The 22,278-nt window shown below is 41.5% G+C and overlaps 1 protein-coding gene across 3 annotated transcripts in view; it reads right to left on the bottom strand.

The window, feature by feature from the left end:
- The window catches only part of prom1b (prominin 1 b), a 50,871-nt gene that overhangs the window by 18,379 nt on the left and 10,214 nt on the right, over window positions 1–22,278 (bottom strand). For all 3 annotated transcript variants that reach the window (XM_067441717.1, XM_067441718.1, XM_067441719.1), the window contains exons 2-8: window positions 20,656–20,717; window positions 20,467–20,493; window positions 19,733–19,938; window positions 10,395–10,515; window positions 10,136–10,199; window positions 9,452–9,541; window positions 3,116–3,333 (exon numbers count right to left, since the gene is read on the bottom strand). In XM_067441717.1, coding sequence (XP_067297818.1) covers window positions 3,116–3,333; window positions 9,452–9,541; window positions 10,136–10,199; window positions 10,395–10,515; window positions 19,733–19,938; window positions 20,467–20,493; window positions 20,656–20,717 — 788 coding nt within the window. The remainder of the gene's footprint in view (window positions 1–3,115; window positions 3,334–9,451; window positions 9,542–10,135; window positions 10,200–10,394; window positions 10,516–19,732; window positions 19,939–20,466; window positions 20,494–20,655; window positions 20,718–22,278) is intronic.

Genomic DNA, 22,278 nt, shown 5'->3' with positions numbered 1-22,278 from the left:
TATTCCAGCCTGATTTCAGCACGTGTGCAGACAGGGTTGGCAAGTTTTTACAACAAAACCCGCCAACTACTAGCCCTAAACAATAGCTTCTCGGGGGGGTTCTCCGGTCGAAAAATGGCATTTGGGGGGTAAAATGTGTGTTATTTTGGCAAGGTTGCCTGCTAAAATTCACATTCATGTGTGTATATCACATAATAGTCGCTTCAACCCGCAGACATAGAAAACAACCTGTGGGGGAAAAAACGTGGACTTGGCAACACAGTGCAGTTGAACTCTGTTAACATTTGATGATGCGGCGCTTCGTTGCTCTGATTGGTTGTAGGTCTATCCAATTGAGGTCTTTCCTGGTTCGGTTGAAACACACCCCATAATCACAGCCCAATGGAGCAGTTTCAGACTCATATTCAGACTAGAATTGAGTATGACCACGTCAGGCTAAGTAAATACTGCAATTATCCATCAACCATTTGAAATGTCGATTTCATGGTGACTGGATGAGCCCTCAATATGTCCTGTCTAAACTAAGCAAATTGATACACTGATACAGTTTTTCCAGGTTTCATCAGCCACCAATTGTGCAAGTTCTCCGACTTAAAAAGATGAGCGAGGCCTGTAATTTTCAACATAGTTACATTTTAACTATGAGAGAATGAGAAAAAGAAATCCAGATTTTTAAAGAATTTATTTGCAAATTATTGTGGAAAATAAGTTTTTGCTCAATAACAAAAGTTATTCTCAATACTTTGTTATACTCTTTGTTGGCAATGACAGAAACGTTTTCTGTAAGTCGCCACAAGGTTTTTACACACTGTTTCTGGTCATTTGGCCCATTCCTCCATGCAGATCTCTTCTAGAGTAGTGATGTTTTTCAACTCCCTCCAAAGATTTCTATGGGGTTAAGATCTGGAGACTCCGGAACCTTGAAATGCCTGTTATTAAGCTACTCCTTCGTTGCTCCCGGCAGTGTGTTTGGGATCATTGTCATGGTGAAAGACCCAGCCCCGTTTCATCTTCAATGCCCTTGCTGATGGAAGGAGGCTTTTACTCAAAATCTCACGATACATTCATTCTTTCCTTTACACGGATCAGTTGTCCTGGTCCCTTTGCAGAAAAACAGCCCCAAAGCATGATGTTTCCACCCCCATGCTTCACAGTAGGTATGGTGCAACTGAGCATTATTTCTCCTCCAAACACGACAAGTTGTTTTTTACAAAAAAGTTTTATTTTGGTTTCATCTGACCATATGCATCCTCTTCTGGATCATCTGGATTGCTCTCTAGCAAACTTCAGACAGGCCTGGACATGTACTGGCTTAAGCTGGCTTCAAGTCTGGCACTGCAGGATTTGAGTCCCTGGCATAGTGTGTTACTGATGGTGGCCTTTGTTACTTTGGTCCCAGCTCTCTGCAGGTCATTCACTAGGTCCCCCCGTATGGTTCTGGGATTTTTGCTCACCGTTCTTGTGATCATTTTGACCCCACGGGGTGAAAGCCCAATTTATACTTCTGTGTCAAGTGCAGGCAGAAGGTACAGCTTAACATACGCATAGACGCGTTACATACGCCGTACCTTGACGCGCACCTCTCCAAAAATGAAACTACACGTCAATTCTACGCGGACCGCAAGCGCTGTGATTAGACTGCCAGAACCTCTCACTCAGGTCTATAAATAAATAAATCTGCGATAGGAGTGCATGTGTCCAGAAATGATAGTTTCATCCAACATCTGCTATAGAACACAATATTTTGTAGTGCAGAGATTCTTTATGTTAGTGAATAGATACATAGATCCGCTGTGTATAGTTTATTTATTTTCTCATTAAAACCAAAGATGTTGATCAGTGATTGTATATCAAGAATAGGGGCACATCACAATGGATGCATTTCATTTTGTGATTTCAACGGAATGAATAGTCTCCGCAACAGCAATCGACTGAAGTGCTAGTCAGTACACGGGCAACCTGAAAACAGCGTCCACGAGCAATCTGCAGTGCCAGATCGCCTCTTATGTTACTCTACTAATCAACTAGAGATGCTTAATTTGTATTACATACAACAAAAATGTGCAAGAAGCTATCGGCCTGCATTCAGGTGTGTCTCAAACGCATGCAATGACTTCTTCGTAATTTCCCTTGAGACTGGGGTTAGCATCACTAGAGGTCTGCATGTGTAATTGCTTATTGACGCGGACAACAACGCAGAAGTATAAATGAAAACCAGCCCATAACTTGCGTTGTAGAGGATTCGCTGTAGGTCCAACGCAGAAGTATAAATCAGCCTTGAGATCTTGCGTGGAGCCCCAGATCGAGGGAGATTATCAGTGGTCTTTTATGTCTTCGGTGTTTTATTAATTGCTGCCACAGTTGATTTCTTCACACCATGCTGCTAACCTATTGCAGATTCCGTCTTCCCAGCTTCATCCAGGTCTACAATTTTGTTTCTGGTGTCCTTTGACAGCTCTTTGGTCTTGGCCATAGTGGAGTTTGGAGTCTGACTGTTTGAGGTTGTGGACAGGTATTTTATATTGAGAAGGAGTTCAAACAGGTGTTATTTATACAGGTAATGAGTGGAGGACAGAGGAGTCTCTTAAAGAGCCAGAAATCTTGCTTTTTTTTGTAGGTGACCAAATACTTATTGTCCACCATAATTTGCAAATATTTTTTTTTTTAATCAGACAGTGTGATTTTCTGGATTTTCTGTTTCTCATAGTTGAAGTGTACCTATGGTAAAAAATTACCGGCCTCTCTCATCTTTTAAGTGGGAGACCTTGCACAATTTATGGCTGACTAAATACATTTTTTGCCCCACTGTATATATTAATTTGAGAAATTATTACATTTAAAATTCAGGCATAGAGTTAGCTGTACTGAACTACATAAAACTCGCTTTTAGTGCCACTCAGTGGGCATTTTACCTGAAGAGTCATTGCTTTCTTACAAATGGTTTACTTTTTGTTGTCTGTGCACAGAATTGGGATAGAAGAACAGTATTTTAACATAAACATTAATATTAAAACTTAGCCTAACTATTATGCACAGTAATTGACAGATTCTAATAACAATGACACTCTAATACACACATACACATGTATAAATGGGTTGGGTGTGTGAGTGTTACCCCATTAAAGTTTGCACTGAGAGCAAGCTGGCTGAGTGTTCCACGGATGGTGTTGCAGGTGTGTGTTACGGCTCCATTAGAGCAGGCCGGGTCGTTGAGTGTGTTTGAGAGAGATGCACGTTCAGACTCAAGGGAGTTCTGGAGTCTGCCCGTCCCTTCTTGTAAGGTCTCCAGTGATGTGGTCACACTCTCTAATGACTCCTTGGCCTCCCGCATGGCTGTACACAGACAGAGCACCTTCATTATAACATGCTGATATGCAGAAAAATAAATGAATGAACCATTTGGAGGGATTACACTACTGCAAATACACAACTGATCACAGAACAACCAAAACATTTTTATGTATATGCCATTTTCTCATTCAATTCGTTTTTTTTCTGCAGCTGTTTAGGTTCTCTTTTTATCATAAAACAAAAATATGATAAAATGCAAACAAATATGGCAGCATTACATAAAGACACACAAGACTGCTTATATCAGCAATATTTAAAACAACAACAGAATGAACAACAACAATCACAATCTCTATGTTCACGAAACACATGGGTGAACCACTGACTTTTACCTTTAATAGCACCCTCCACTTTAACTTTTTTCCAAAATCACAAGCAACAGAAACAGAAAGGAACAAATTAATAAGAAAAGTATCAGTGTGAGTGTGTTTTTTGGGGGGTTCCCGTCGCTTAAACAGTAGAGCAAGGTAGTAGCAACATCAAAGCATCTTTAAAGCTGTTTTGTTCGAACATTTCTGTTTGTAATTTGCTGTCTTCTAGACCAGGTCACTCTTGCAAAAGTCTTGGTCATTTTGTTTTGTTTAAATACACAGAACTTCTACACTGCACATTTGTCAGCAGGAAAGAAGAAAGGTAAACATTTAGGGCATCACATTTAGGGTTTGTCAGTTCAGTTTGATTTTTATTTTTTATCAGACTAAATTATGAAACCTCAAGCAAGAGTAAGAACTGATAAACTCAACTCAGTTACAACTGTAATTAATGAATTATTCCAATGTTATTCTTAAATCAGATGCAATATAATTAAACTATGGAAACTTGTTTCTGCCACAGAATAAAACATTTAATAATAAACAGAAATAAACATTTAATAACAAAAGATAATTGAAACTTTTTATTTTACAATTGTGAGTTTACATCTTGCAATTCTGACTTTTTTCTCATAATTGCTCGATATAAAGTCAGAATTGCAAATTGTAAAGTCAGAATTGCAAGTTATATAGTCAGAATTAAAAGATATAAAGTCAGAATTGTAAAATATAAAAACACAATCTTTTTTTCTCGCAAATTGCGAGTTTATGAAACATGTAACTCTGACTTACATTACGCAATTCTGACGATAGAACTCGCAGTTTTGACATCTTGCCACAGAATTGTGATATAAACTCGTAATTGTGACTTTTTTTCTCGCAATTGCGAGTTTATAAAACGTGTAATTCTGACTTATATTACACTCTAAAAAATGCTGGGTTAAAAACAACCCAAGTTGGGTTGAAAATGCACGACCCAACAATTGAGTTGTTTTAACCCAATGGTTGAGTTGTTTTAACCCAGTGGTTGGGTTAAATGTTGCTTAAGACAACCCAATTGCTGGGTAAGAACAACTCAACCATTGGGTTAAAACAACCCAATTGTTGGGTGTCACATGCCTGTCCTGTCTTGTGTGCACTTGTGGGTTTTGTTATGTTGAGCATGTGCTCGTGTCCCTGTCAGTTCCCTCCCCCTTGTTATCTGATTATTGGTTAATTTGCCCCACCTGTTCTCCCTCATTATCTGCCTTGTTTGTTCCCTTTATAATCTCCTTGTGTTTGTCAGTCTGTGTTGGATCCTTGTGTATGTTATGTCTGTGTCTTCCGGTTCCCCGTGATTTCTCTGTTGGTATGTTTTTGAGTTATGTTACAGTTCTGATTATGTGTTTTTCCCCCTCGTGGGTTTTTGTGTTGAGTTTATGTTTTATTTTATAATAAATTATAATTTTCTCACTGCACTTGAGTCCTCGCACCAATTTCCTGTTTCCTCGTGTCCGTGACGTAACAGAAGGATCCAACCACTTGAGGACTCAGCAGGACTTGTTTTTTTTTGTTGTTTTCGTTTTTGTTTTTGTTTTTTCTCCCGGTATCCTCCTATGGAGTGGGAGAAGAACCTGCGGGTAATGCGTTACCTGAACTCCCGGTACATCCGTCAACAGGGGACGGATGTGCAACAGTTCGCAGGCAGGTTCCTCAGGGAGGTGGACCATTTTAGACTCAATGAGGCAGAGTGGAAGGAAGCTTTTAATCTCTGCCTCGACATGCCCCTCTCTCCGGAGGTAATGGATAGTATGGGGAGTCTGGGATTCTGGGAATTCATCAACCGCCTGGGCCTCAGTCCTTCCATGGTCCCAGTGCCGGCGGATCATATGCTGGTGGTCCCAGTACCGGCGGATCGTGTTCCGGTGGTCCCGATTCCGGCGGATCGTATTCCGGTGGTCCCAGTACCGGCGGATCGTGTTCCAGTGGTCCTGAAACGGAGGAGGAGAAGGAAGTCTCCCTCCGTGCCTTTTCCTGTGGTCCAAGTTTCAGTGGTCCCTGTGCCGGTGGTCCCTGTGCCGGTGGTCCCAGTGCCGGCGGATCGTGTTCCGGTGGTCCCAATGCTGGCGGATATTATTCCGGTGGTCCCAGTGCCGGCGGATCATGTTCCAGTGGTCCCAGTGCCGGCGGATCGTATTCCGGTGGTCCCAGTGCCGGCGGATCGTGTTCCGGTGGTCCCTGTGCTGGTGGATCGTGCTCCGGTGGTCCCTGTGCCGGTGGATCGTGTTCCGGTGGTCCCTGTGCCGGTGGATCGTGTTCCGGTGGTCCCTGTGCCGGTGGATCGTGTTCCGGTGGTCCCTGTGCCGGTGGACTCCGTTCCGGTGGTCCCGAGTCCGGAAACGGCCTGGAGGGCTGTGATGGGATGCTTTGTGGTGGCAGTCCTGCATGCGTGGAAGGAGCACAGGGCTTTATCCGAAGCCCCGGAGGCAGTTCCGGTGGTCCCAGTTCCGGTGGATCGTGTGCCGGTGGTCTCAGTTCCGGCGGATCGTGTTCCGGTGGTCCCTGTGCCGGTGGATCGTGTTCCGGTGGTCCCAGTTCTGGCAGATCATGTTCCGGTGGTCCCAATGCCAGCAGATCGTATTCCGGTGGTCCCAGTGCCGGTGGATACTGCTGGACTGGAGAAGTTTCCCCAACGCCCTGCCTGCGCCGCTGAGGCGCCCTGCTCTCCCTGCGCCGCTGAGGCGCCCTGCTCTCCCTGCGCCGCTGAGGCGCCCTGCTCTCCGTGCGCCGCTGAGGCGCCCTGCTCTCCGTGCGCCGCTGAGGCGTCCTGCTCTCCGTGCGCCGCTGAGGCGTCCTGCTCTCCGTGCGCCGCTGAGGCGTCCTGCTCTCCGTGCGCCGCTGAGGCGTCCTGCTCTCCGTGCGCCGCTGAGGCGTCCTGCTCTCCGTGCGCCGCTGAGGCGTCCTGCTCTCCGTGCGCCGCTGAGGCGTCCTGCTCTCCGTGCGCCGCTGAGGCGTCCTGCTCTCCGTGCGCCGCTGAGGCGTCCTGCTCTCCGTGCGCCGCTGAGGCGTCCTGCTCTCCGTGCGCCGCTGAGGCGTCCTGCTCTCCGTGCGCCGCTGAGGCGTCCTGCTCTCCGTGCGCCGCTGAGGCGTCCTGCTCTCCGTGCGCCGCTGAGGCGTCCTGCTCTCCGTGCGCCGCTGAGGCGTCCTGCTCTCCGTGCGCCGCTGAGGCGTCCTGCTCTCACCGCGCCACTAAAGCGCCCTGCTCTCCGTGCGCCGCTGAGGCGTCCTGCTCTCACCGCGCCACTAAAGCGCCCTGCTCTCACCGCGCCTCCCTGGCGCCCCCTGCACTCACCGCGCCTCTCTGGAGCCCTGCTCTCACCGCGCCTCCCTGGCGCCCTGCGCTACCCGCACTGCCCTGGCTGCCTGAACTCTATGGGCCGCCCCGGCCGCTTGAACTTGGTGGGCCTCCCGAACTCGGTGGGCCGCCCTGGCCATTCGAACTTTGTGGGCCACCATGGCCTCCTGAACTTTTTGTTTTCCTCGTTCCTCCCTTGTTTACCCCTCCCTTGTCTGTACCTTCTTTGTCTGTCCCTCCCGTGCCCCCCTGGTCTGTCCCTCCCGTGCCCCCCTGGTCTGTCCCTCCCGTCCCTCCCTGGTCTGTCCCTCCCGTCCCGCCCGGGTCTGTCCCTCCCGTCCCTAGTGGAGCGTCTGGTAGCCGCTCCTTAAGGAGGGGGTAATGTCACATGCCTGTCCTGTCTTGTGTGCACTTGTGGGTTTTGTTATGTTGAGCATGTGCTCGTGTCCCTGTCAGTTCCCTCCCCCTTGTTATCTGATTATTGGTTAATTTGCCCCACCTGTTCTCCCTCATTATCTGCCTTGTTTGTTCCCTTTATAATCTCCTTGTGTTTGTCAGTCTGTGTTGGATCCTTGTGTATGTTATGTCTGCGTCTTCCGGTTCCCCGTGATTTCTCTGTTGGTATTGAAGGGGGGAGTGGGCCGACACCCTTGCCTCTTCATCATATGCATCTTCATCATATGCATCTTATCCTTTTGAATGATTTTTAATAACCTCATGAATTTAATAATCAGTTATTATCCTTTCAAAATAATGAATTATATTGACAATCAATTTTATGTGATCATTAATACATTTAACTATTATTTAATATGATTTTGACTCTATGTCTGCTGTATGGTGTCTAATTTGCTTTCCAGAGACGGTCTGACAAAGACAGTCTGACCCCTATCTATGTGCCCTGATATAGATAGCCTGACCTCTATCTCTGGGTCCTGACCAACAGGGCCTTGGAGAAAAAGTTAGAACTTCCAAGAGGTGAATCCTGCTTGTTGGTAATAACCCCAGGAAAGGAAGGGGTGGGAGGATTTGAGTCTCCCAATTGTGATTTCTTCCCATTTATATAGTGTGATTTTTCCCATTGATAGAAGTACATTTTTGTCTTTATATTTCTTTATAGAATGAGGTAGATGATATTAGTCATACTTTTCTTTCTAGAGATCCGTTTGTCATGTGGTGTTGATATCTTGTCCTGTTGATAAGCTCACTGCTGCGCTAACCTTGGAGGAGAGATGTGCCCTAGAGTCTTGTGTGTGTGTGTGTGTTACATGTTCTGTGCAGGTCTATGGACTGGATTGGACCGCTTTTCTCACACCCTAGACCTCTTGGCGTCTTTCTAGGACTCCCCTGAAGTCAACACTAACCCCAATCTTGGGATTGTCTGATGTATACATCCTGATTAACAACAACAACATCTATCTATTCTCGCATGACACATTGTTTAGACTTTATGCCAATCAGTAATATTCCACGTGTTTGTAATGATGTAAATCATGCCCTTGAAATTGGTATAACTGGTGTGGTAATTTTGTGTAGAGTAGAGTCTGGCCTGACACCGCCCTGAGAGACTCTGAAGCTGACTCTACTGATGAAACTGCAAACTATTCTTCAGTAAAATTCTCTCCGATGATTGAACATCCTGACTCCTGGTCTTCATTTTGCATATCTGGTCTATGGGTCAAAACTGTAACCCCTAACAGTATGTTTTTGAGTTATGTTACAGTTCTGATTATGTGTTTTTCCCCCTCGTGGGTTTTTGTGTTGAGTTTATGTTTTATTTTATAATAAATTATAATTTTCTCACTGCACTTGAGTCCTCGCACCAATTTCCTGTTTCCTCGTGTCCGTGACGTAACATTGGGTCGGTGCATTTTCAACCCAACTTGGGTTGTTTTTAACCCAGCAATTTTTAGAGTGTACGCAATTCTGACGTTAGAACTCGCAAGATCTTTCTACAGAATTGTGAGATGTGAGACTCGCAATTGTAAGAAAAAAGTATAAAGTCAGAATTGCGAGTTATAAAGTTTATATCAGGCAATTCTGACTTAACTCGCAATTGCGACTTTATATCACGTAATTCTGACTTTATAACTCTTAATTGCAACTTTATATCACATAATTAGGAATAAAAACGTCAGAATCGCAAGATTTACATTAGATTACATTGCAACTATTACATATACATTGTGGCTTTATTTTTAAAAGCCCTTTATTTTACTTAATTACGACTTACAATGTGACCTTCTATCTCACAATATGAATTTCTTATTTTAAACTTTACCATAAAATTATCTTTATTTTTATTTTTATCCAGGCTTCAATAGAAAGGCCTTGTAATTGATCTTGAACTCACAAAAAGGAAAGAGAAAAAAAGAGGATCTGAATTGCTCCTGCAATAACGCGTCCAGTTTAGTGAATTCGGCCTCTCAGTGTGTATGTATGTTTGTTTTTGCACCTGTTGTCATGCGAAGAGCGTTGTCTAAAGCAGGTACCACTTCTCTCTCCAGCTGATTATGAATCTGTCCACCCAGCACAGTCCCAATATCTGATAAGCCACATCAATAATATATTAAATAAATGCAGCTCCAGCAAAAAGCACACTACCGTTAGAAGGTTTGGGGTCAGTAAGATTAGAAAGAATATTTTGATTGAAAGACAAAAAATAAATGAAAGCAGCAAATGGTCAACACCGATAAGAAAATAGAAGTGTTTCTTGAACACCAAATCAGTATATAAGAATGATTTCTGAAGGATCATGTGACAGCCTGGTGTAATGACTGCTTCAAAGGAGGAAAAATGTAATATTAAAATAGAGAACAGTTCAATTTAATTTTTATAAATTGTCAAAATATCACTCTTTCCCTTTCAGTCGGTCACATTCGACGTGATGTCTCAGTTACCTCCTTCAAGGAACAAGGGTTACATACATAACTGAGACATCACGTCGGAACGTCACCGTCGTATTGATATCCCGACGTGACGTCTTCGTTCCCTTCATATTGTTGAACAAATAAATGCAGCATGGGTTTAAGCATAATGACTTTCAGATAATTAAACAAATCTTACCAACTCCAAATGTTTGAACGTTAGTGTATGTTCACAATGAGACACAATAGAAAAAGAAAGAGAGAATACTTACTGTCTAAGTCTGATAATATTTTGTTCTTGGCTGTTGTGTACTGTGCAGCCAAGTAGTCTATTTGCTACAAAACAAAAAGGGGAAAAAATAAAGACAAGTAGACTTAAGACTTCTCTGTGCTTCTGAACATGTAGAATCTGCAGCCATTTCATTTTTTAGTTAATCTGATAAGCGTTTCACCTAACAATAACAGTGTAATACGCTTTGTTCACAAATTTGACCACTTTTACCATTGCATCTGTTAATGGCTTACACTTACCGCTGGTGTGTAGTTGGCAAAAGCTTTCAGGTCTCTTATGTTAGTGTTGACAAGACGTCTGGTGCTCCTGATCTGAGAGGTGATGTTCTGGTTTGCTGCGTAAGTGATCGTCACGCCCACTCTGTAAGCAAAGCAACACATGCATGCATTTTGAGAAATAGTATGCTCACAGGTAGTTATGCCACTCTTGTTATGTTGGTAAAACATATGACAAATTGCATATTTAGGAATGAGTAAATTAGAAATAAAATTTTACATTTGACAGTCTGGTCTAATCTATGACTGAGAAAATTAAACTAATCTAATAACTAATTGTATTTTGGGTTGTTTACAAATATATAGAAATCATATATGCCTGCTTAGCTCTATAAATTACTGTTTGTGACATACGGTAATATCAGAGACAGCCACAGTGTGGTGCTGTTGTGATGCTAAGAACAGCCGAACTGAGGTGGTTTTCCCAAAAGCTTGGTCACAATTAAAGTTCTGTTGAATTGTATTAATAATAAAAAATAATAAATTAAAATAAATGCTACATCAAAAAATCCTGAAAAAATAAGCACCACAACTGAAATGTTTTTTGAGCAGAAAATCAGCATATTAGAATGATTTCTGAAGTATCATGTGACAATGAAGATATTTTCAAATAAAACAGTCATTTTAAACTGTAATTATATTTTACATTACTGTTTTTACTGTATTTTTGATCAAATAAGCAGACTTGTTAAGCATCTTTCAAAAACAAGCAAAATTCTAATCTAACATATATCATATATATATATATATATATATATATATATATATATATATATATATATATATATATATATATATATATATATATATATATATATAGCCAAAAGTTTTTGGACACCTTTTTTTACCTATAATGACATCCTATTCTTAATCTATAGGTTTTAACCTTTGCAGCTATAACAACTCTTCTGGGAAGGCTTTCCACAAGATTTATTAGGAGTGTGTTTATGGAAATTTTTGATCATTCTTCTAGAAGCGCATTTGTGAGGTCAGGCACTGATGTTGGATAAGAAGGCCTGGCTCGCAGTCTCCGCTCTAATTCATCCCAAAGGTGTTCTATCTGGTTTAGGCCAGGACTCTGTGCAGGCCAGTCAAGTTCATCAGCACCAAACTCACTCATCTATGTCTTTATGGTACTTGCTTTGTGTACTGGTGTGTAGTCATGTTGGAACAGGAAGGGACCCATCCCTAAACTGTTCCCATAAAGATGAGAGCATGAAACACCCGAAAAACAACCCCACACCATAATCCCCCCTCAACCAAACTTGGCACAATGGAGTCAGATAAGAACCGTTCTCTTGGCAACCGCTCGTCCATCAGATTGCCAGACAGAGAAGCGTGATTCCTCACTCCAGAGAACACATCTCCACTGCTCTAGAGTCCAGTGGTGGCATGCTTTACACCACTGTATCCGACGCTTTGCATTGCACTTGGTGATCTAAAGCTTGGATGCAGCTGATCGACCATGGACACCCATTCCATGAAGCTCTCTATGCACTGTTATTGAGCTAATTTGAAGGCCACACGAAGTTTGGAGGTCTGTAGCTATTAAGAAAGTGATTTCTGATGTTCCCAATTGCTTCAGCTTTATAATAATAAATATGTAGAATATTTAGCAGTGAGGAAATTTCACAAATGGACTTATTGCAGGTGGAATTATATCACAGTACCACACTTGAATTCTCTGAGCTCCTGAGAGCGACCCATTCTTTCACAAATGTTTGAAGAAGCAGTCTCTGCATAGCCTGACAAGCCAGACCCACATCAAGATGTTTGGTCTGGAAACTCACCATAGACAGGGCTCAATCCGAGGGGCGAGATAAACGGTTGTCTTTCAAACTCCCTCTGCACCCGATAGGATAGCGCTACACCAACCAGAGCAACGAAGGTGAAACAGAGCTTGTTGACAGATTAAACATTCGCCGTATCCGGTCGGCTAAACTCCGAACACATCTTCCCTTTTTAAGAATGACTTCAGTGCCGTTCTTTGTTCTTTTCTCAGAGAAAAGCTTGACTCCAAGACCAAGTCTTCCAGAGTCGCGGTCAAAGCTGATTCGAAAGACCGCCTCCGTTTGCCAGTTTCTGTGTTTACTAGAGGCACGCAAACGCAACTCGACCGTTGTCATTATGGCCCACCAACTCTATACACGATGTGATTGGTCCTGCAAGAGTTAGGGGAATACAGCTGAGATGAGTATTGCGAGTTGCTAGACGACACTCGCGGGCAGATTAAATTTGCTGCCGCTAGGGTGCGTCTAGATTTCTAGGCTAGTCTCTGCATGCTTATAGGTGTTTGATTTTTTAGCCCTGTAGCCATGGAAGTGATTGGAACACTTGAATTTAATGATTTGGAGTGGTGTCCCTTTGGCAATATGTGTGTGTGTGTGTGTGTGTGTGTGTGTGTGTGTGTGTGTGTGTGTGTGTGTGTGTGTGTGTGTGTGTGTGTGCGTGCGTGCGTGTGTGTTTTTGTGAAATATCAGGACACAAATGTATATAATGACATGGGCATGACATAGGTATTACAAGGAGAGGAGGGTAAAATATGAGGACATTACCCATGTCCCCACTTTTCAAAATGCTTATAAATCATACAGAATTAGTTTTTTGGTTTTTTGGTTTTTTGAGAAAGTAAAAATAGGGCTGTGTAGGGGGATAGAAAATATGTTTTTTACGGTAAAAACCATTACACTACATTACTACATTACATTATATATATATATTTAAATTATTGAACTTAATAGAGACAAAACAAGGTGAATCAGCAAACACACACACACACACACACACATTCACTGGTGCTCACATAGCCATAGAGATACTAAAGATAACACTTTACTAATTGAGTGGTGCAGATACATATTAAATTGTGGCATCTGATTACAGATTATTGCCAGACAAACCTCCTTCCCCGTTCCCCCACTATCTTGTTTCCCCTTTCACTACTGTCTCTCTCAGTCTTAGTCCTTCTCTGTCTCATAAAAAAAGGTTTAATAAAGGGGAAATGTGATTCAACAAAGGAAGCCATAGAGAGAGAAAAAGAAAAGAGTGAAGAAAGAAACAGAGCAGATTTGCACAGTCATGTTCTCTGCTCCCAGGCCTCGTCCAGCACAATTACTGCAAACCTCTCAGTAAGTCATTGAAAGTCCATCAAGACACACACACACACACACACACACACACACACACACACACACACACACACACACACACACACAGTCACAGTACAGTCAATGCCTTACAAACGTCCATTGTGACCCAAGCAACTGCTGTCAGCACTGTCACAGAAAAAAAGAAGAAGAAGAAAAAACAGAGAAGAAAAAAGAGAGGCGAAAAGAAAGAGGAAGGTGGGGAATAGAAATAAAGAGGGGACTTTCTCTCTGGACAGACTGAGGCCTATCAATGTCACATGTGAATGTGTCTGTGTGTGTGTCATTCTAGACCACTGCAGGTGTGTTCACCACACTCTCTAGCAATGATGCTGCAAATCAACTAGAACGAATCTTTAAATTGACATTTGACAATGTGCACAATTTGTCTCATTATCTGTTATTTCCTACAATTTCAGTGTCAGTTTAACAATCATTAAAGATCCAAATCTGACAGAAAATAATACGTTAAAAAACACAAGTGCACAAGCACACACACAGACACACAGTAACTAGCCTTGACTAGATTAGTGTGGAGCTACACAGCTTGTGTTTATTAGAGAGCAGTGATGGTAGTGGTCTTTTTCTAGACGTATATACGTCTAATGTACTTTACCAGAATCACTGCTCACATTCTCGTGCAAACTGGCCCACAGACACAATGATTCTGTACAATGAATATATATCTACCTGAAAATATTTTGTTCTATTTTTTTTCCACCAATCACCTGAGCTGTAATTGCCAATTCCAAATAACCCTGCATTGAAATATGTGTACTTTTATTTTACAAAGAATGCTAAAAGGCATGTGTCAAACGAGTACGATGTCACAGCATTCAATGTATATGTAATATCAAAGACTAGATATACAAAGACGGTACACTCGTATTACTATGAACGGGAGAAAGTGCAATGCCCAATATAGTATGTAAAGATATGCTCTTATGGCTGCACATGTGCATTGGTTGTTCCAACCTGAAAAAATGCATTTTGTTTAGTCAAGATTTGGAAAAGCATTTAGACATTTATAAAGCATTTAGTTGTAGTCAGATTTCACTGGTGATTTCAAATATGCTTGGTGAACAGCTTTGTAGAATTTTATGTTTTTCATTTCTAAGGAGCTGCGATTGCATGACTAAAATAGCTGCCTGTGGGGAACGTTTCAAAGATGGCTGCTGAGTGAAATGACTTGCCTGAAAGGCACTTTGATCATATCTAATTAAAGTTTTTCTGAATTGCTAAAACAAATTCTCAATAGCCTAAACCAATTTGTCAAATGAATCACTCTTTCTGCAAAACCTTAAACAAATTCATGCATTTAGACACTGTTTGCAAATCTCATGCACTCTCTTTGCTAAACTCTAAAGAGATTCTCACTCATCGTTTACACACAACTCAAAATTGTTCACACTTATTTCTAAAGATGTGATTAACTGTACAAAATATAGGCCTGTTCAGGTGCACATGTGACATAGGTGCACTGAATGTTGATACCAGCAATAGAGAGAAACTGAGAAAAAAACTGAGAGGGAGAGGAGGAAAAGTACGTTTAAGAGATGGTAGATGAGGAGAAAGAGGGTGAGAAAGAGCAAGGTGTGAAGAATGTTGTCATGACTGATCTCACACAACAGAGGGTTTTTCCCTTTGCCTGGCAAGAGACATTGCCTGTGATGTGGAGTCCTCAGCAATACTCAATACAGTTTTTCTCAATTGCTAAAACACTAAAACCCATTTGCTGAACAAAGTTCTCAGTTGACTCAACGTGTTTAGCTTTGTGCAGTCTGCTGTCAATACCTTAAAACCATTTCACATGGTAAAACACAATTTGCAGATCTCACTTAGACTTTTCAGCAACACTCTAAACACGTTCTCATTGTCAAAACATATTCTGCACTCTAATGCACGTCATCCATACTGGTAAACACAAGTGACAACAATCAAATACAAATAAAGAACAAAATGTCATTGATTGAACACAACCACTCAAAACTGATTTAACCCGCTTCAAATGATGTAACACAACCAATATAATACAGTGCATTGTATGCTGTATTCTGTATAATGAACAAATTGGCCCTGAACATTGTGCTGAACATTACTGACTGCTCAATAGATTGTGAATGGTTGCTGGTTCATATCAACAAAGAACAGAATTACAGCATCACAGAGACAAAGGACACGTTTTTGAGATGCAGGGTACAGTACTGTAAAAATAGGGGTACAAGGAGGAGAAAGAGCCGTGCAGAGCAAAACAGAATAGTAATTTCTGATCAATTTTGAGCTCCTATAGATCATGTTTTTGTTCATCAAAAAACAATGACGGAAAAATGTGACATTTGTTTTGAGATTACAGTTTTTCTTGATTGCTTTGACCTGGTTAAAGAAACTAGGATCCACTCAGTTTTCATCACCACTATCTCAGCAGAACAGAAGACATGTCTTGCAAATGTGTTAATCCTTTCTCATTGGATTGACAAATATTCCCCACCCTTTTGCAAAACTCCATTGTTTTAGTTATGGTAACCAAACAGAAACCATGTATTCCTAACTATTAGAAACTATCTAGATCAGTATGAAATCACTGAAGCACCTGTTTGTCACTCCTTTACACAAATCTTCGATTAGCAATCAGTCTGCAGGCCTTAAAAAAAAAAGGTGCCACGTCTGTGTTGTTCTTTGCCAGGATGCATGGAGGAGGTCTAAGACAGATGAGAGTTAGAGGAAGAGTTAGGGGGGTCAGAGGAAGAGGTGTCCGTGTGCGAGATGGAGGTGTAGTTGGAAGGGCTCAGGTTCCAGATGAAATTCGGGCAACTGTTATTGATCATGTTATCAATCATGGCCTTTCTCTTAGAGAGGCTGGACAAAGAGTCCGACCTGTTCTGAACAGAAACACTGTTGCATCCATTGTCAGAATTTTTTGACAGGATAACAGGTAATGTAGCTGTACAGTAGATACAGAAATATCTTCAGTGATATACTTTATGTTTCCTCATTCACATTACATGTATTCTTTATAGAATCCAAAAGCTGCCATTCTCTGGTGGTAAAGGGAAAATATTTAGTGCTGAGCAGGAGGCTGCCGCGGCAAACATGGTCGTGGCAAACAATGAGGCTGCGTGAAAACAGAGAAGCAGTGATCGCAGATCAGGGCACATTTAGGAACATCAATAACGTGAGCTTAAGCACCATTGACTGCGTCCTAAGAAGGAACCATATGGCCATGAAGCAGCTCTATAGAGTTCCATTTCAAAGGAACTCTGACATTGTGAAGGAAGCCAGATGCCAATATGTGGAGGTATGGATACATTACTATACTGTAATGCCTTGTCATATCATGCAGTTAGAGCCAACTGGAGTCACCTTTCATTGTAATTTAGCTTTTTTTACTCAGAGAATAATGGAGCTTGAAGTAGAGGGGGCACATCATGTCTTCATTTATGTTGATGTAGCCGGCTTCAATCTCAGCAAAGTGAGGAGACGTGGAAGGGACCTCATTGGGTACAGGGCCACTATCACAGTTCTAGGACAGAGGGGTGCCAACATAACCATGTGTGCTGCCATCTCCAGTGATGTGTCTTATGCCATATCCCTGCTATTGGCCCATACAACACCGAATGCCTCATAACATTCCTGAATGCACTTTATGAGAGGCTGATCCCACCTGAGGAGTGAGGGCTGTTGAGGCCTGGCATGCCACTCTTTGTCATTATCTGGGACAATGTGGCGTTCCACCACTCTCGCCTTGCCAATGAGTGGTTTAGGGTACACCCTCGTGTATGATGATGCTGTTCCTCCCAGCATATTCCCCATTTTTGAATCCCATAGAGGAGTTCTTCAGTGCTTGGAGGTGGAAGGCTTATGATCACCATCCCTACGAGCGAATGCCCTTGCTGAATGCAATGACTGCTGCTGCTCAAGAAATAGGTGCAGAGGAATGTCAAGGTTGGATAAGGCATGCAAGAAGATTTTTCCCTATAGGTGCATTGCAAGAGAGGATATTCAATGTGATGTAGATGAAGCCATGTGGCCCCATCTTCTCGACAGAAGAGACTGAGTATCAATAGTGGCTATGTCTTATACTCCAATATATTTTACTGTATTTTGGTTTACATGTATTCTCTGTAATATTTACAGTAGGTTTGAAAAAAAATAAATGTCATGGGTTCTGTATTTTGTTGTCCATTGTGTAATGATTGATGGAAAGGGCTTATATACTTGTTTGCAAGTTGTGTTCTTTGAAGGCAAAATGTGCTTTTGTTGCATATTTTAAATGTTTTGGCGTGGTTAGAGCCTTTTGCAAACAAAATGTGTCATTTTGACCATGAGTGCCACTGTTTAGGCCTGTGTGTTAACTGTTTTGAAAATGTGGAGTTTGAGTTGACGGCTGCAGCAAAGCAATCAAGAAAAACTGTTAAAATGTACTTGGTAACTGGTTTTGGTTTTGAACAATGTGTTTTCAATTTTGTTAGTGTATTGTTTACTGACTGCTTGATAGTGTATATCATTTCGATCCCTTTGTTTATGATATGAGATCAGTGTTGGATTTTGAACACAGGTTTTAAGGCGAATGTTTCATTTTGTGAGAGGAGTCAGAGGCTTTGTAAATAGGGCTTGAAGATGAGGTTTTGTGTTTAATGCTGTCAGAAAATGGAGCAAGGTTTCAGAAATAGTGTTTTAACAATTGAGAAAAACTGTAATATTCAACAATATGACTGATCTGACTGCACTGACACTATTGAATGAGAACTGAAATGAATTGGACGTTGACATCGCTGTTTTCTCCAGATCGGCTTTATAAATGAAATAAACTCATTTAATAATCAATGATCGTTACAACAGAACTGAATCAACACTGAACTGACTTCAGCAAACAATGACACAATTTTCTATTGCTGCTGCTGCAGAAATTAACTCTCTTTGCATCGCTGATCATAATTGTCCTGTTATCACTGTAAAGCGGCTTTGAAACCATCTGTATTGTATAAAGCACTATAAAAATAAAGAGGACTTGACTTGACTCAGGCCGGACCTAGCGATGCTGAGGCAGAATCAATCTCTCACTGACCTTGATTTTGCAGTTGCACAACTTTTTTGAGTGTACAGTACTGTAACATATTTTGTTTCTTTTACGTTTTGCATTTAGACTGCTGTATTTTTACTGTATTTTAAAGTTTTTCTCAATTGCTAAAACACTGAACCCTATTGTCTGAACCAAATACCCAAATTGCCTGAACCCACTGATTGAATCAATCCCTCTTTAGGCAAAACCATAAGCACTTTTTACCTGTTTAGACAAAATTTGCCAACACATTTTCATTGCGATACACCCGTGCTGCATAATGGTGAGCACAGGTGACAAAGTCAAACACAATTAAAGCACAGATGTCACCCCTCACAACAACTCAAAATTGATCACACTTGTGGCTAATAATGTGAGGGAACATACAGTAAGCCAGTTCAGAGAGCACTGGTTTGTGAGGCCCTACAATGGATAGAAATCTGAGAGGAAGAGTACTGTACACAAGTCGCAAACGCATACGTTTTCTGTTTTGTCTTTTTGTACAAGTGCAGAATGCACAGGGTTTTTTTTGTGCAACATGCATTTAGCCTACATAGAACAATAAACATTTATTTATCAAGCTTCATGTCCTGAGAATTGTGTCTTCTATTTTTCTATGTAGTGTTTAGTGACTGTTCCGTAGTGTTTTTATGTAGTGGCTAATGAATAAACTATAGGGCTTATATTATTGACTCGTGTTTATATGAACTGAAACCTTTGTTTGATTTTGAGAACAGGTGAAATAGTTTTCAGGCAATTGTTTGATTTTGCCAGAAGACTCAGAGGTTTTGTGAATGTGGTTTGATGATTTGGATTTGTGTTTAATGTTGTGAGAAAATGAGTGATAGTTTACATTATCCATAATTATTTACTGACATGGCTGTCTAGCTGACACAAGGGGAAGTACCACTACTGTTAACTGGCACAGATTATTGAACAGTGCCAATAATCTTAAAATGACCACATATATCATTCGTACAAATTCAAAACTAGACACATTCATTATGGCATTATGCATAACAAGTCACTCATACAAGCATGTGGAATATATTGTTGTAAAGGGTCAGAAACACCCTTTGAAAGTAAGAAAGACTTACGCGAGAAAGACAGAGGTAGCGATGAGTGTGGCCATGTAGAAGCCTCGTAAGCAGTCGCCGTTCTTCTTCTGTCTCTGATGCATCTCACCCCCGCAGTTCTCACAGCATCGGCACACGCAGAAACACAGACCCACTATCGGCATGAGCAGCGCAAACAACACTCCCAGCACTGTCAGGACTATGAAGCCGAGCTCATAGAAGATAGCCTGGTGAGGAGAGGAGAGGAGAGGAGAGGAGAGGAGAGGAGAGGAGAGGAGAGGAGAGGAGAGGAGAGGAGAGGAGAGGAGAGGAGAGGAGAGGAGAGGAGAGGAGAGGAGAGGAGAGGAGAGGAGAGGAGAGGAGAGGAGAGGAGAGGAGAGGAGAGGAGAGGAGAGGAGAGGAGAGGAGAGGAGAGGAGAGGAGAGGAGAGGAGAGGAGAGCAAAGCCCCCAAATGAAGATAACAAAACTTGAATTTCTAAAATTGTAGAAAAATGTGATTTATATGTGGGTCAGATAAAAAAAAATATGAATGAATTAATGTAATATTTTATCACATTGTATAATTATTTAAACAAATCAGTCTTTTACTTCTAAATCAACTTTTACTTCAAATGTTTGCATTTAAAAAAAAATGAAAGGGGGAGTAAAAAAACATAGAAAAAGCTATTTGAAGTTAAAATGGAAAGAGTGGCAGTGCATAAGAGCATGTAATGGACATAAACAAGTCACCAGAATTTTCATTTTTGAACAGTACCTGTAGAAGTAATACAACATTCTCTGGCTTCATTGCCATAGAGTTGAAGAGACATCATCAGTGTGCATGGCGAAGATAAAGAGAAACAAACTGAAATTGGAACGTGTGCTCCCATATGATCTATTATATACAATACAGTATGGCAGTTATATAAACACATAAATCCTTAGCGGAACCAAACACACACACCTTCTTGTAATCATCCCCTTTGATTCCGCCCATGTTCTGCTGGACCATCTTAACAATGAGATCTGTAACAAATTTAGCAAAACAAAATAAAATCTTATGGTTACTGACAGGAAATTTGAGAAACCTTCAACACATGATTCACATTTTCAAAGCACAAGAACGTTCTACTACCCTGTGCATATTACTTCCACAGGGAAGGGCATTAAAGTTGGGTAAAGGGGTTATAGCAGTTGGCCATACACGTGCTATTAGAATCATACCGTAGTTACAAATATGCATGCACTGTTATGCTAAAACAACAGATTAATGTTAATCACAGACCTGTGAAAATCACAGCAGGTGTCTGATATATGCTATGTCAACAGTGACAATGACATCGGGCTTGTTGTCAGTGCTAATGCTACATTAGCATCTGAAACAAACCATCTGCTAAACCTACATTTTTGTGTGTGTGTGTGTGTGTGTGTGTGTGTGTGTGTGTGTGTGTGTGTGTGTGTGTGTGTGTGTGTGTGTGTGTGTGTGTGTGTGTGTCTGTGTGTGTGTGTGTGTGTGTGTGTGTGTTTGTTTATGCTCATGTACTAGGTTATAATAATGTATAAATTGTTACATATATACAGCACTCAAATGGCTTTACAAGGAATCTCCTCAACCACCACCAATGTGCAGCATCCGCCATATTGGGAAAGAACGCCCACCACACACCAGCTGATGGGCGGAGAGGAGACAGAGTGATGAATCCAATCAGAATATGGGGGTGATTAGCCATGAGGATGGAAAGAGGCCAATGGGCAAATTTGGCCAGGATGCTGGGTTTACGCCACCAACTCTTTTGTAGGACATCAGTTTAATGTTTTATCTAAAGGAGAGTGCTTTTTGACACAATAGTTTCCCCATCACTATACTGGGGCGTTAGGACCTAGACAGACCATAAGATGAGCACCCCCTGCTGGCCAGACTAACACCTCTACCAGAAGCAACTACCGGTACATTTCTCAGGAGGTCTCCCATCCAGGTTATACACCACATAATTGATATTATTAGTCTTCTACAACTTTGGTATTGTAAGTAGAGCTTAGTGAAAACAACACTCTACTTAAAAAAAATAGCATTCTCAATTTTGAATTTGTGGTGACTTTAAGTAGTGTTTTGTTTTCTACTAAGCTCTACTTTATGCATTGCAGTATTTATGTATTTAAAAGGGATTCATCAATGCACATCATTATTTATTTATCCAACGGTCTAATCAATTCACAATGCGCAAAATGAAGTCCACCCTACGACAACCCTTTCTTCTTAAAGAAGCCGTTCACTTTGATATACGTCAAAACATGGAAGATATTTTACTTTATAAAGTTTTAAATATGGGTATCGGTTTGCTTTAGAAAGCCTTTATTAAGCCCCTGGAGCCGTGTGGATTACTTTTATAATGGATGGATGTACTTTTTTGGGGCTTCAATTTTGGGCTGCCATTATAAAGCTTTGATTAGGAGGAGGACATGAAGGTAGTCAGGTCTGAGAGAAGAGGATACAGAGGAATAGATGGAGGCAGATGATTCGCTGTGATGAATTGTATTCGTATTCTCAGATTGTATTTGTCTGAAAGAAGAATGTCATATACACCTA

The sequence above is a fragment of the Pseudorasbora parva genome, chromosome 4 (assembly GCF_024679245.1).
Source record: "Pseudorasbora parva isolate DD20220531a chromosome 4, ASM2467924v1, whole genome shotgun sequence".
In the NCBI taxonomy this organism is placed as follows: domain Eukaryota; kingdom Metazoa; phylum Chordata; class Actinopteri; order Cypriniformes; family Gobionidae; genus Pseudorasbora; species Pseudorasbora parva.
This window is presented reverse-complemented; position numbering and strand designations above follow the sequence as displayed.